Genomic DNA, 16,032 nt, shown 5'->3' on the forward strand with positions numbered 1-16,032 from the left:
TCCTGATAAACTCAGTCACCATATCATTGTATTCGTCCATGTTGTTCTCAGAGACTACCCTGAACATTTCCCAGTCCACTTGATAAAAACAATCTTGAACCGTGGATTCCGATTGGTCAGACCAGTCCTTAGCACGGACACTTCCTGCTAGTTTCTTCCTACAGGAAGGGAGGAGAAAAACGGAGTCATGATCAGATTTGCCGAAGCGAGGGCGGGGGAGGGCCTTGTAGGCATCCCGGAGGTTGGAGTTGCAGTGGTCTCGTGTTTTAGGAGCACGAGTACTACATTCAATGTGTTGGTAGAACCTCGGTAAAAAAACGGCCTCAGGATATGTGGCTTCCAGTTTGCAGTGAAGTTATTTGAGGGCCATCGGTGTATCGGCTTGAGGGGGAATATACACGGCTGTGACTATAACCAAAGATAATTATCTTGGGAGGTAATATGATCGGCATTTGATTGTGAGGTATTATTCTAGGTCAGGTAAACAAAAGGACAAAGGATCCGATTTGTGAAAGTCATATTCCTGGTCGTAATGCTGGTAATAATGGTGAGTTACCACCAATCTGATATCCAAAAGTTCTTCCCGGATATATCTAATAACACAAAAAATAACAATGTAAGAATTTTTACATTTTACATGTTTTAAATATTTGATTTAACCCTTATTTAACTAGGCAAGTCAGTTAATAACTGTCACGGGTGTCGTAATGTAAAGACCAAGGCACAGCGGGTTGCGTGCTCATCATAATTTATTTATATGAAAACACGAAAAAAAAGAAAACAAAGAACGACAGGAACAGTTTTGCAGGCTAACTAAAAGCAGTGCAAAAACAACCACCCACAAACAGACAGGTGAAAACAAGCTCCCTAAGTATGACAGCTGTTCCTGATTGAGAGCCACACCAGGCCAACAAAGAAATACAAAACCTAGAAAACCTAGAAACCCAAAACCAGAACATACACCAAAAACCCCGGAACACATAAATACAACCATATAAAACCATATAAAACAAATACCCTCTGCCACGTCCCGACCAAACTACCATAACTAACAACCCCTATACTGGTCAGGACGTGACAATAACAAATTCTTATTTACAATGATGGCTTACCAAAAGGCAAAAGGATGGGGACGGGGGTTTGGGATTATATATTTTTAAATAAATTCAAAATATATATAGGACGAAACACACATCACAACAATAGAGACAACACAACACTACACAAAGAGAGACCTAAGACAACAACATAGCAAGGCATCGACACATGACAAAACAGCAAGGTAGCAAGACAAAATAACAACAACATGGTAGCAACACAATGTGGTAGCAGCATAAAACATGGAACAAACATTATTGGGCACACACAACAGCACAAAGGGCAAGAAGATAGAGATAACCATACATCACGCAAAGCAGCCAGAACTGTCAGTAAGAGTGTCCATGATTGAGTCTTGAATGAAGAGATTTAGATAAAACTGTTCAGTTTGAGTGTTTGTGCAGCTCGTTCCAGTCGCTAGCTGAAGCGAACTGAAAAGTGGAGCGACCCAGGGATGTGTGTGCAATGGGGACTTTTAACAGAATGTGACAGGCAGAACAGGTGTTGTATGTGGAGGATGAGGGCTGCAGTAGATAGAGGGGAGTGAGGCCTAAGAGGGTTTTATAAATAAGCATCAACCAGTGGGTCTTGCGATGGGTACACAGAGATTACCAGTTTACAGAGGAGTATAGAGTGCAGTGATGTGTCCTATAAGGAGCATTGGTGGCAAATCTGATGGCTGAATGGTAAAGAACATCGAGCCGCTCGAGAGCACCCTTACCTGCCGATCTATAAATTATGTCTCCGTAATCTAGCATGAGTAGGATGGTCATTTGAATCAGGGTTAGTTTGGCAGCTGGAGTGAAACAGGAGTGATTACCATAGAGGAAACCAAGTCTAGATTTAACTTTAGCCTGCAGCTTTGATATGTGCTGAGAGATGGACAGTGCACCATTGAGCCATACTCCTAAGTACGTGTATGAGGTGACTACTTCAAGCTCTAAACCCTCAGAGTTAGTAATCACACCTGTGGGAGGAGGGGCATTCTTCTTACCAAACCACATGTCCTTTGTTTTGGAGGTGTTCAGAACAAGGTTAAGGGTAGAGAAAGCTTGTTGGACACTAAGAAAGCTTTGTTGTAGAGCATTTAACACAACATCCGGGGAGGGACCAGCTGAGGTTAAGACTGTATCATCTGCATATAAGTGGATGAGAGACCTTCCTACTGCCTGAGTAGTTGTTGATGTAAATTGAGAAGAGCATGGGGCCTAGGATCAAGTCTTAAGGTACTCCCTTAGTGACAGGCAAGTCAATAGCAGCACAATATCAAGGACAATTGTGACATCATTGAGGACCTTTAAGGTGGCAGTGACACATCCATAACCTGAGTGGAAACCAGATTGCATACCCAACAAAATACTATAGACATCAAGTAAGCCATTCAGTTGACTATTGACACGTTTTTCCAATGCTTTTGATAGACAGGGCAAAATACAAATAGGCCTATAACAGTTAAGATCAGCTTGATCTCCCCCTTTAAATAAAGGACAAACCGTGGCTGACTTACAAGCAATGGGAACCTCTCCAGAAAGGAGAGACAGGTTAAAAACGTTGGAGATATGCTCGGCGATGATAAGGACAACAACCTTAAAGAAGGAACGGTCTAAGATGAGGAAATGTTGGACGGGCAAGGAGGCATGGCTGAGTCAAATAGGAATCCTGACTTAATGAAGTGGTGATTAAAGAGCTCAGTCAGTAACCTTCACATCATCAACATTAAGGGACATGGGCAGCTGTGAGGAGGAGGGTTTATTCTCCAGGTTCTTTAACCATTTCCCAGAACTTCTTGGGGTTAGACCCACACAGAGAGAACCGCTCCTTTAAAATAACTAACTTTGGCCTTGTGTGCACTTATTTAGCCTGAGTGCACTTATTTCTCATTTGCCTGAACGATAGCCAGTCAGCATGAGCATGCGTGTGCCGAGCCTTTCGCCAAATGCAATTCTTGAGGTTGAGTAACTCTTCAAGATCATGGTCGAACCAGGGGCTGAACCTGTTTTTAATTATCATTTTTCTTTACGGGGGTGTGTTTGTTAACAATCCCACAAAAAATATCAAAAAAGAAGGTTCTATACCATTTTACAGAGGCCAGTTCATGACGGAAGGCTTGCTCATTAACTTCTTACATCTAGGCATTCCGATAGTGGAACCCCGTTCCGCCAGCGGAACCCCTAGCCAACAGCCAATGGGATGGCATGGCGCGAAATACAAAAACAACTAAAATACCACAATTCAATTTTCTCAAACATACGACTATTTAACACCATTTGAAAGATAAACCTCTCCTGAATCCAACCACGTTGTCCAATTTCAAAAAGGCTTTACAGCGAAAGCAAAACATTAGATTATGTTAGGATACCACCACAGCAAAAAAACAACAACACAGCCATTATCCTAGCAAGGACAGCCATTTTCCAAGCAAGGGTAGCCGTCCAAAAGCACAAAACCAGCTATAATTATGCACTAACCTTTGACGATCTTCATCAGATCACACTCCTAGGACATTATGTTAGACAATACATGCATTTTTTGTTCCATCAAGTTCATATTTATATCCAAAAACCCATTTTACATTGGCACGTGACGTTCAGAAAATGTATTCACCCCAAAATATCCGGTGAATGTGCACCATAATTTACAGAAATACTCATCATAAACGTTGACAAAATATATAACAATTAAATAAAGAAGTATAGATGAACTATTCCTTTATGCAACCGCGTTGTCAGATTTCAAAATAACTTTACGGAGAAAGCATATTGTTCAATATTCTGAGTACTGAGCCTCAAGCTATTCAGTTAGACGTCCAGCCACGGAATCCACAAAACTCTGAAATATGTTAAAAATATTATCTTATCTTTGCTGATCTTCGGCTGAATGCACTCGGAAGGTCTCCCACTTCCACAATAAATTTTCATTTGTTTGATAAAGTCCATAATTTATGTCGAAATAAATCCGTTTTGATGGCGCTTCCAGATCACCATTCCAAAATGCATCTATCCACCGTCGACAATAAGTTATAAAGTTCCCTCAGCCTTTGTAGAAAGATGTCAAATCATGTTCACAATTAATCATTAGGGTGTTTTTAACGTATAATTTTGATAATATTCCAACCGGACAATAGCAGATTCATTACAGAAGGAAAATAAAAATGGCTAGCCCCTGTCAATGACCCCAGCCTGACCACTTACTGTTCCGGGTATTATTCAATCAAATTGCATTGTAGAAGCCTCAAACAAGGTTCTAATGACTGTTGACATCTAGTGGAAGCCTTAGGAAGTGCAATATGACATCACAGACACTGTAGTTTAGATAGAACATCATTTGAAATGACTACGACCATGTGAGGTCAAACTTCCTGGTTGGATTTTCTCAGGTTTTTGCCCGCCATATGAGTTCTGTTATACTCACAGACATCATTCAAACAGTTTTAGAAACGTCAGAGTGTTTTCCATCCAAATCTACTAATAATATGCATATCCTACCTTCTGATTCTGAGTAGGAGGCAGTTTAATTTGGGTACGTTTTTCATCCGGCCGTGAAAATACTGCCCCCTATAGTGAAGAGGTTAAGGTTTTTTGCAAGTGTCTATGACAAATCAGGACATGTCATTTCACTGAGCAGCAATCACAAACACAGGCTGTAAAACAGTGATCACTAAGGTCATTACAGAAAACATCAGACTGATACCTATCAGGATTATTTGTGAGGATAACATCGAGGAGAGTTGCATTTTCTGGGTGTTTGGAGTAATACCTTGTGGGATTGGTAATAATCTGAGAAAGATTTAGGGAGTCCTGTTGCTTTAGGACTTGGTCAGGTGGTTTAAGCATGTCCCAGTTTAGGTCACCAAGCAGGACAAATTCAGACTTAGTTTAAGGGGCCAGGAGAGAGCTTAGGGCAGGTAGGGTACAGGCCGGTGCTGATGGAGGTCGATCGCACCCAGCAACAGTTAACATAGAGCTATTTGAAAGTTTAATGCTTAAAACCAGCAAATCAAATTCTTTGGGGACAGACTTGGTGGAGACAACCGAGGACTGAAGGTGATCCTTGGTAAAGATTGCTACTCCCCCACCTTTGGAAGATCTGTCTTGCCAAAAAGGTTATTACCAGAAAGGTTAACATCAGTTTTCAAAACACTCTTCCTTAACCTGTTGAGGACAGACGTTCTGCTAGTGGAACCCCGTTCCGCCTGCGGAACCCCTAGCCAAAAGCCAATGGCATCGCACGGCGCGAAATACAAAACCAACTAAAATACCACAATTCAATTTTCTCAAACAATCACCTATTTTACACCATTTTAAAGATAAGACTCTCGTTAATCTAACCACATTGTCCGATTTCAAAAAGGCTTTACAGCAAAAGCAAAACATTAGATTATGTTAGGAGAGTACATAGACACAAATAATCACACATTGCCATTTTCCAATCAAGCATATATATCACATACACCAAAACCACAGCTAAATGCAGCACTAACTTTGATGATCTTCATCAGATGACACTCCTAGGACATTATGTTATACAATACATGCATGTTTTGTTCAATCAAGTTCATATTTATATCAAAAACCAGCTTTTTACATTAGCATGTTGTCACGTCCTGACCAGTATAGAGGATTATTTATATTATTTGGTCAGGGCGTGGCAGAGGTATGTTTGTTTTGTATGGCGTTTTTTTTGTGTATAGCTTAGAGGGGTGTGTTATTTATGTGTTCCGGGGTTTTGTGGTGTATGTTTTAGTATGAGTAGGTTCTTGGTAATGTTTTCTATGTGCAGATTTGGTTGCTGGACTCTCAATTGGAGACAGGTGTTTCTAGTTGCCTCTGATTGGGAGTCCTATAAGTAGGTGTGTGTTTTTGTTTGTCACTGGTGGGTAGTTGTATGTTAGCACTGCTTTTGTTTAGCCTGCTACACTGTTCCTGTTGTGAGTTTTGTTTATTGTTTTTTCCTCATGTTCACATTGAAAATAAATGATGATGAGCACGCAATCCGCTGCATATTGGTCCACTTTGTCCGACAGCGATTTCAACATATCTTCTGACGAAGAGGAATGTGACACATGTGATGTTCAGAACTAGCATACCCACCGCAAACTTCAGTTGAATTTACTAAATTACTCATGATAAACGTTGACAAAATAAATAACAATTATTAAGAATTATAGATACAGAACTCCTTTATGCAATCGCAGTGTCAGATTTTAAAATAGCTTTTCGGCGAAAGCACATTTTGCAATATTCTGAGTACATAGCTCGGCCATCACGGCTAGCTATTTTGACACCCACCAAGTTTGGGACAACCTAAACTCAGAATTACTATTAGAAAAATGGTATTACCTTTGCTGTTCTTCGTCAGAATGCACTCCCAGGACTTCTACTTCAACAGCAAATGTTGTTTTGGTTCCAAATAATCCATAGTTATATTCAAATAGCTCCATTTTGTTCATGCGTTCAGGTCACTATCCGAAGGGTGACGCGCGAGCGCATTTCGTGAATATTTAAAAAAATATATTCCATTACCGTACTTAGAAGCATGTCAAACGCAGGTTATAATCAATTTTTATGCAATTTTTCTCGTAAAATAGCGATAATATTCCAACCGGGCAACGTTGTATTCATTCAAAGGCTGAAAGAAAAAAATGGAGAAGCCTCGTGACCGCGCATCTCCAGTGTCACTGTCCCCAGGCTGACCACTTACAAATACTCCTGCTGTTCTTCGCCCAGAGACAGCAGACACCCCATTTCACTTTCTGGCGGCTTTAGAGAGCCAATGGAAGCCTTAGAAAATGTCACGTTACAGCACAGATGCTGTATTTTTGATAGAGATGCAACAGAAGGACAACAAATTGTCAGACAGGGCACTTCATGTATGGAATCTTCTTAGGTTTTGGCCTGCCATATGAGTTCTGTTATACTCACAGACACCATTCAAACAGTTTTAGAAACTTTAGAGTGTTTTCTATCCAAATCTACTAATTATATGCATATTCTAGTATCTGAGCAGGAGTAGTAACCAGATTAAATCGGGAACGTTTTTTATCCGGCCGTGCAAATACTGCCCCCTAGCCCCAACAGTTTTTAACCACGTCTCAGTAATGACCAACCCATCTGGATTGGAGCTGTGAACCTACACTTTCAATTGATCCAATTTAGGTAATAAGCTTCTAGTGTTAACGTGCAGAAAACCCAGACTTTTACTTGAGCAGAAATCAGTGAAGCAGATATCAGAGCACAAGTCAGAATTGGGGCTAGCAACAGTAGATGGGCCAGTGTGTACATGCACATTTCCAAATATCATCAACAGTAATACAATCAAGAACATGGAGAGCTCTGCAGTACTGATTTATGACATCTGAATGTGCATCAGATGGCAACAAGATCATATTGTACAGTAATTTCATCAGGTAACATCAATACAAAGCCAGCGAGAGGTGGTTCGAATAGTATGGGAGGCCAAAAGTCCAGAGTGTGGGAAAAAACATAGTCTGTCCCACGGTTGGGTAAAGAAAGTTTGTAGTCAACAAAGTATGCAGGAGTCATGAGACAAATAGCAAAATGCACAATAAAAAAAAAGGATATATAACAAGTTGGGGCTCACCATTGTAAGTTCAGAGTCTCTTGCCCCAACAGTGTGTGAGTGCTGAAATAACACATAAAAAAATAAAAAATACTGCAAAGTTTCTTAAAGAGCTAGAAGCACGGCAGCCCTATCCGTCAGCACCATTTTCATCACCTGATTTAGTATGTAGGTGGTGAAGAGCAACATGCTTCAAACTACACCACTTATTCAGGAAATACAAGAGCCAATTTTGCTGTATTGTTTTTCTCTTCAGCTAGCCCGGATGTATCTCCATGTGTGGTTTGGGACATATTTCATTACCAAAACTATTTGGCTACTAGCAATAAATCTACACTATGCTGTTACACACACACACACGCATTCACACACACACACACACACACGCACACGCGCACACACAGACACACACACACAGACACACACACACACACAATTCCGTAAAGCATTGAGCTCATATAATGTAGCTGGTTGATATCTACCACAGCGTGCATCTGTCAATCAAAAAGTAAATTACTACTACTACTGGATGACAAATATCCTTCCCTCTCAATCACATTTATCTCTGCTCCCTTCTCTTTCTCACCCTCCTACCCTCCTGCACTCCCTCCCTCTCATCTCTGGATAGTTCTTCTGAGTCAGTTCTCAGCCCAACCAGGTATCTCTCCAGGTATCTCTCCAGGTACCCCCCCCTCAACCTCTGTCACTCTCTCTCTATATATATATATTTCTCTCTCTATCGCTCTGTCTCTCTCCCTCTCTCTCTTGCTCTCTTTCTCTCTTCTCTCTCTCTGTTTTCTGCCCTTTCTCACTCTCTCTTTTCTTGTATGGTTCTTCTCAGCCCAGTAGCTCTGTACCTTAGCACAGATTACTGTGAGGAGGAGGAACACTGGTTCCGGCTAGCAAATGCACCTGCCATTAATTATTTGTACACACATACACCCCACACACGCACACACACACATACACACACAGTCCATACTCTTTACAGTCCAGTCAGGTCCTGTGTTATTTACCATCCAGAATTAAAGATGAATGAGAGTGATAAATCAAGGGGAGGGAAACACACTAACTCTCCTATTTTTTTTATTTTTTTTATTTCACCTTTATTTAACCAGGTAGGCTAGTTGAGAACAAGTTCTCATTTTCAACTGCGACCTGGCCAAGATAAAGCATAGCAATTCGACACATACAACAACACATAGTTACACATTGAATAAACAAAACATACAGTCAATAATACAGTAGAACAAAAGAAAACAAAAAGTCTATATACAGTGAGTGCAAATGAGGTAAGTTAAGACAATAAATAGGCCATGGTGGAGAAGTAATTACAATATAGCAATTAAACACTGGAATGGTAGATGTGCAGAAGATGAATGTGCAAGTAGAGATACTGGGGTGCAAAGGAGCAAGATAAATAAATAAATAAATACAGTATGGGGATGAGGTAGGGAGATAGCCCATCTGTAAACAGCCCATCTATGTACAGGTGCAGTGATCTGTGAGCTGCTCTGACAGCTGGTGCTTAAAGCTAGTGAGGGAGATATGAGTCTCCAGCTTCAGAGGTTTTTGCAGTTCGTTCCAGTCATTGGCAGCAGAGTACTGGAAGGAAAGACGACCAAAGGAGGAATTGGCTTTGGGGGTGTAACGGCTGCCTTTAGAGAGAGTGGACCAAAATGCACCAAAAAACAATCCCACAAGGTATGACTCCAAACACCCAGAAAATGCAATTAAACAGAAACAATTACCCACAAAACCCCAACGGAAAAACATGCACTTATGTGTGACTCCCAATCAACAGCAACGAACTTCAGCTGTGCCTGATTTGGGAGCCACACACGGCCCAAAACAAAGAAATACAAACACATAGAAACAGAACAGAGAACGCCCACCCAATGTAACACCCTGGCCTAACCAAAATAAAGAACAAAAAACCCCTCTCTATGGCCAGGGCGTTACAGGGGGTAACCAGTGAGATATACCTGCAGGAGCACGTGCTACGGGTGGGTGCTGCTATGGTGACCAGTGAGCTGAGATAAGGCGGGGCTTTACCTAGCAGAGACTTTTAGATAACCTGTAGCCAGTGGGTTTGGCGACGAGTATGAAGCGAGGGCCAACCAACGAGAGCGTACAGGTCGCAACGGTGGGTAGTGTATGGGGCTTTGGTGACAAAACGGATGGCACTGTAATAGACTGCATCCAGTTTGTTGAGTAGAGTGTTGGAGGCTATTTTATAGATGACATCACCGAAGTCGAGGATCGGTAGGATGGTCAGTTTTACGAGGGTATGTTTGGCAGCATGAGTGAAGGATGCATTGTTGCGATATAGGAAGCCGATTCTAGATTTAATTTTGGATTGGAGATGCTTAATGTGAGCCTGGAAGGAGAGTTTACAGTCTAACCAGACACCCAGGTATTTGTAGTTGTCCACATATTCTAAGTCAGAGCTGTCCAGAGTAGTGATGCTGGTCGGGCGAGCAGGTGCGGGCAGTGATCGATTGAATAGCATGCATTTAGTTTTACCTGCGTTTAAGAGCAGTTGGAGGCCACGGAAGGAGAGTTGTATGGCATTGAAGCTTGTCTGGAGGTTAGTTAACACAGTGTCCAAAGAGGGGCCAGAAGTATACAGAATGGTGTCGTCTGCGTAGAGGTGGAACAGAGAATCACCAGCAGCAAGAGCAACATCATTGATGTATACAGAGAAAAGAGTCTGAGAATTGAACCCTGTGGCACCCCCATAGAGACTGGCAGAGGTCCGGACAACAGGCCCTCTGATTTGACACACTGAACTCTATCAGAGAAGTAGTTGGTAAACCAGGCGAGGCAATCATTTGAGAATCCAAGGCTGTTGAGTTTGCCGATAAGAATGTTGTGATTGACAGAGTCAAAAGTATTGTCTCTTATCGATGGCGGTTATGATGTCGTTTAGGACCTTGAGCGTGGCTGAGGTGCACCCATGACCAGCTCTGAAACCAGATTGCATAGCGGAGAAGGTACGGTGGGATTCGAAATGGTATGGTTATCTGTTTGTTAACTTGGCTTTCGAAGACCTTAGAAAGACAGGGTAGGATAGATATAGGTCTGTAGCAGTTTGGGTCTAGAGTGTCACCCCCTTTGAAGAGCGGGATGACTGCGTCAGCTTTCCAATCTTTCGGAATCTCAGATGATACGAAAGAGAGGTTGAACAGGCGGGTGCAACAATTTCGGCAGATCATTTTAGAAAGCGAGGGTCCAGATTGTCTAGCCCGGCTGATTTGTATGGGTCCAGATTTTGCAGCTCTTTCAGGACATCAGCTATCTGGATTTGGGTGAAGGAGAAATGGTGGGGGCTTTGGCGGGTTGCTGTGGAGGGTGACGGGCAGTTGACCAGGGTATGGGTAGCCAGGTGGAAAGCATGGCCAGCCGTAGAGAAATGCTTATTGAAATTCTCAATTATAGTGGATTTATTGGTGGTAACAGTGTTTCCTAGCCTCAGAGCAGTGGGCAGCTGGGAGGAGGTGCTCTTATTCTCCATGGACTTTACAGTGTCCCAGAACTTTTTTGAGTTAGTACTACAGGATGCAAATTTCTGTTTGAAAAAGCTAGCCTTAGCTTTTCTAACTGCCTGTGTATATTTTTTCCTAACTTCCCTGAAAAGTTGCATATCTTGGGGGCTATTCGATGCTAATGCAGAACGCCACAGGGTGTTTTTGTGCTGGTCAAGGGCAGACAGGTCTGGAGTGAACCGAGGACTATATCTATTCCTAGTTCTACATTTTTTGAGTGGGGCATGCTTATTTAAGATGGTGAGGAAGGCACTTTTAAAGAATAGCCAGGCATCATCTACTGACGGGATAAGGTCAATGTCATTCCAGGATACACCGGCCAGGTCGATTAGAAAGGCCTGCTCGCAGAAGTGTTTTAGGGAGCGTTTGACAGTGATGAGGGGTGGTCGTTTGGTCGCAGACCCATTACGGATGCAGGCAATGAGGCAGTGATCGCTGAGATCTTGATTGAAAACAGCAGAGGTGAATTTGGAGGGTGAGTTAGTTAGGATGCCATCTATGATGGTGCCCGTGTTTACGGATTTGGGGTTGTACCTGTTAGGTTCATTGATAATTTGTGTGAGATTGAGGGCATCAAGCTTAGATTGTAGGATGGCCGGGGTATTAAACATGTCCCAGTTTAGGTCACCTAGTAGCACGAGCTCAGAAGATAGATGGGTGGCAATCAATTCACATATGGTATCGAGGGCCAGGTTTATGTGTTGGAAACTTAGAGAGATAGAGCGAAAGATATATATATATATATATATATATATATATATATAATTCTCGCTATATATATAGCGAGAGAGAGAGAAACAACTTGCAGTTCGTTAATCACTCTGAAATATGGCCAAGACAGGGTTTGTTGTTTGGGTTGGCTCTGAAAATGATAGAGCCCCCCCCCCCATTATTATTTTATGACTGCTGCTGTATTGATGAATGAGATATACAATGGGGAGAAATACAAGGAGAGTAGAATGGAGAGTTACTTTTATGGGATCACAGATTACTAATGGGCCTCGGCTCGCAGCAATATTATTTAGTGTTGTATCAATGCCAGACCTGGGTTCAACAACTTTTTCAAACTTTATCTGTGCTCGATTGATTCTGCCTGGCTTAATGGAATTAATAGGACAGTCAAAAAGAGCAAACCCAGCTAGAGAAAATGTTGAATGTATTGAAAGATTTCAAATAGTATTTGAACCCAGGTATGTTTAACGTTCATTCCAGAAGAAAAATATCCCAACCTGGTAGTGATAAATTAAGCTAATTAAACGTCTTTGTCTGTATTGAACCCTTTATGGATCCATCCTGCTTTCAGTGGTGCTTGTGAAGGTGAAGTAGGGTTTCATTCCATTCCATTGACATTTGAATGGCATACAGTATATGAACAGTTGTTTCAAATCAAATCAAACTTTATTTTCCACATGCGCTGAATACAACAAGTGTAGACTTTACCTTGAAATGCTTTATTGATGGATTTATGGATGTGCGTATTGCATTCAGGATCCATCTATAATAACAAATCAACCCTGCCAAGTGGTTAACTTCAACACTCCTGTCTCCACCCAGGTACCATCTCCATCAACACCCAGCGCCAGGCTTACACAGCCCCAGGAGAGAGTGAGATCCTGGATCTGGATGATAACCTGTACCTGGGAGGACTACCAGAGAATAAATTAGGCATGGTCTTCCCTACAGAGGTACAACACACACACACACACACACACACACACACACACACACACACACACACACACACACATAATAAACCAGATGGAGCGAACCTGTAGCAGCTTAGAGGTTAATTATGCCTTGCTCAAGGGCACAATGGTAGTGGATGGTAGTAGTGATCTGAAATAAGCAGCTCCCCAGTCACCAGTTTTATTTCACGTGTCTCCAGGTGTGGACAGCTCTCCTAAACTATGGCTACGTGGGCTGCATCCGGGACCTGTTCATCGATGGCCAGAGTAAAGATGTCCGCCGCATGGCCGAGGTTCAGAAGGCTGCAGGGGTCAAACCATCCTGTTCTAAAGAACCGCCCAAGCAGTGCCTGTCAAATCCCTGCCAGAATAATGGGGTCTGTCGGGAGGGATGGAACCGTTACGTCTGTGACTGCTCGGGGACGGGATACCTGGGCCGCTCCTGTGAGAGGGGTAAGACATCCATCCATATTTGATCTATTTCTGGTTTTAATGAATGGGTTTTGATACAGACTGTTGTTACTCCAGTGAGAGAGGTTAGACACATCCCTTGTTTAAATTGTTTGGTTGAGATACAGATTGAGATCAAGATCAAGATTGTTTACACAGTTCTGACATTGAGATTATTGTGTATAGATAAAGTATGGTTTGTGTTGAAAGGTCTATGTAGTGTAGGTCTGTCTTGTTTGTTGAAAGGTCTATGTACTTTAGGGATGTCTTGTTTGTTGAAAGGTCTCTGTAGTGTAGGTATGTCTTGTTTGTTGAAAGGTCTCTGTAGTGTAGGTATGTCTTGTTTGTTGAAAGGTCTATGTACTTTAGGGCTGTCTTGTTTGTTGAAAGGTCTATGTACTTTAGGGATGTCTTGTTTGTTGAAAGGTCTCTGTAGTGTAGGGCTGTCTTGTTTGTTGAAAGGTCTCTGTAGTGTAGGGCTGTCTTGTTTGTTGAAAGGTCTCTGTAGTGTAGGTATGTCTTGTTTGTTGAAAGGGTTCAACAAAGTAGTGGTGGGATTTAATGGTGGTGGAGAAGGGTGGCGGAGGGTGTCAGAAAGAAATGTGAATATATTTGACATCAAAGGCTGCCTTAAAAGAGAAGGGCTTTAAGCCGTTCATTACACATGCTGCAGATTTGGGATGCTTTGTCAGAGAAGAGAGAGGAATGACCACCTCCCTGCTTCTGTGTGTGTGTGTGTGTCTCTGTGTATGTGTGTCTCTCTGTGTGTGTGTGTCTCTCTGTGTGTGTTTTTGTTTCTTTGTGTGTTTGTGTGTCTCTGTTTGTGTGTGTCTCTGTGTGTTTGTGTGTCTCTCTGTGTGTCTCTGTGTGTGTTTCTCTGTCTGTGTGTGTCTCTGTGTGTGTGTCTGTGTGTGTGTCTGTGTGTGTGTGTTTGTTTCTGTGTGTGTGTGTGTGTCTTTGTGCGTTTGTGTGTGTGTGTCTGTGTGTGTGTTTGTGTGTGTGTATGTCTGAGTGTGTGTGTCTCTCTGTGTGTGTGTGTGTGTGTGTGTGTGTGTGTGTGTAAGACCACCTCCCTGCTTCTGCTTCAGTTCTGGGCTGCATGGTACTGAAGGAGGAGCCTGTCAGTTGGACTGTTTAATATCAGGGAGAAAAGTTACCAACTCCAAGAAGGCAAACAACGACATAAGAATACTAAATCTGTATGTTGAAGATGAAAATGGAAAGAGAGAGGGAAAGATTGAGAGGGAGCTAGAGGGAGAAAGAGAAATATATCTACAAAGAGCACCACCAACGTATTTTCTAAACCAGCAAGGATGACAGGGAGCCTAGGGGTTAGAGTGTTAGGCCAGTAACTGAAAGGTTGCTGGTTTGAATCCCAGAGCTGACTATGTGAAACATTTGCCAATGTGTCCTTGAGCAAGGCACTTAATTATAATTGCTCCTGTAAGTCGGTCTGGATAAGAGCATCTGCCAAATGTCTCAAATGTAAACAGACAGAGAAATCAAGACAGAGTGGGAAAAGGCTGGCTGATGCCCTTCACATGAAAAGTTAACATGGTGAAAACAAGGACTGCAAGATGAAGACCAAAATAAACATCTTCACTGGTCTAGCCCTGCTTACCTTTGACTCTCTCCCACAAATACCTGTAACTCATTAGGTAAATTAGTGTGAGGAGCCTACAATTAACAATTATCCAACATGTGCTGACATACAAACATTACTCATACACATCTTAACCAATTAATTGCAATGGTGGATATAATATAATTTACTGTGGCAAGATGAACTGGTGGACAATATATCATTACTGTGGCAAGATGGAATTATGGATATGATATCATTACTGTGGCAATATGAACTGGTGGAAATGATATAATTAATGCGGCAATATGAAATGGTGGATACAATATAATTAGTGTGGCAAAATGAAATGGTGGATATGATATAATTAAATGTGGCAAGATGAAATGGTGGATATGATATAATTAAATGTGGCAAGATGAAATGGTGGATATAATATCATTAATGTGGAAAGATGAAATGGTGGGTATGATATCATTACTGTGGCAAGATGAAATGGTGGATATGATATCATTACTGTGGCAAGATTAAATGGTGGATAATATATAATTACTGTGGCAAGTTGAAATGGTGGATAAGATATCATTACTGTGGCAAGATGAAATGGTGGTAGAAAACAGGGCCCTATACACAAATACACACTCACAAATGCACATTTAAAAATACACATAAAAAAATACACATTTAAAAATATACAACTACGACAACATAACCAACACAAACGGGTCACAACTCCTGCAGCTCTGTTGCACGTTGGGTACGTACTTAGTAAATGGTACAGTAGGCTTCTTGAGGAATCCTATGGCAGGCACACCTATAGCTCATCGCTTGGCAGTAGTACTGTAGACTACTTTATCACTGACCTCAACCCAGAGTCTCTCAGAGCGTTCACAGTCAGCCAACTGACACCCCTATCAGATCACAGCAAAATAACAGTCTACTTGAACAGAGCAATACTCAATCATGAGGTATCAAAGCCAAAGGAACTGAATAATATTAAGAAATGCTTTAGAAGGAATGTAGAGAGGAAACATACCAAAAAACTATTAGGCAACAACAAATTAAATCCCTTTAAGAAAACTTCCTGGGC

At 41.8% G+C, this 16,032-nt stretch overlaps 1 protein-coding gene across 17 annotated transcripts in view; it reads left to right on the forward strand.

Annotated features, from left to right (window-relative positions):
- LOC115152808 (neurexin-1a) overlaps positions 1–16,032 on the forward strand; it is a 758,004-nt gene that overhangs the window by 269,746 nt on the left and 472,226 nt on the right. For all 17 annotated transcript variants that reach the window (XM_029697621.1, XM_029697623.1, XM_029697634.1 and 14 more), the window contains 2 exons: positions 12,780–12,910; positions 13,111–13,363. In XM_029697621.1, the coding sequence (XP_029553481.1) occupies positions 12,780–12,910; positions 13,111–13,363 (384 nt within the window). The remainder of the gene's footprint in view (positions 1–12,779; positions 12,911–13,110; positions 13,364–16,032) is intronic.

Source organism: Salmo trutta, chromosome 18 (assembly GCF_901001165.1).
Source record: "Salmo trutta chromosome 18, fSalTru1.1, whole genome shotgun sequence".
Lineage (NCBI taxonomy): Eukaryota > Metazoa > Chordata > Actinopteri > Salmoniformes > Salmonidae > Salmo > Salmo trutta.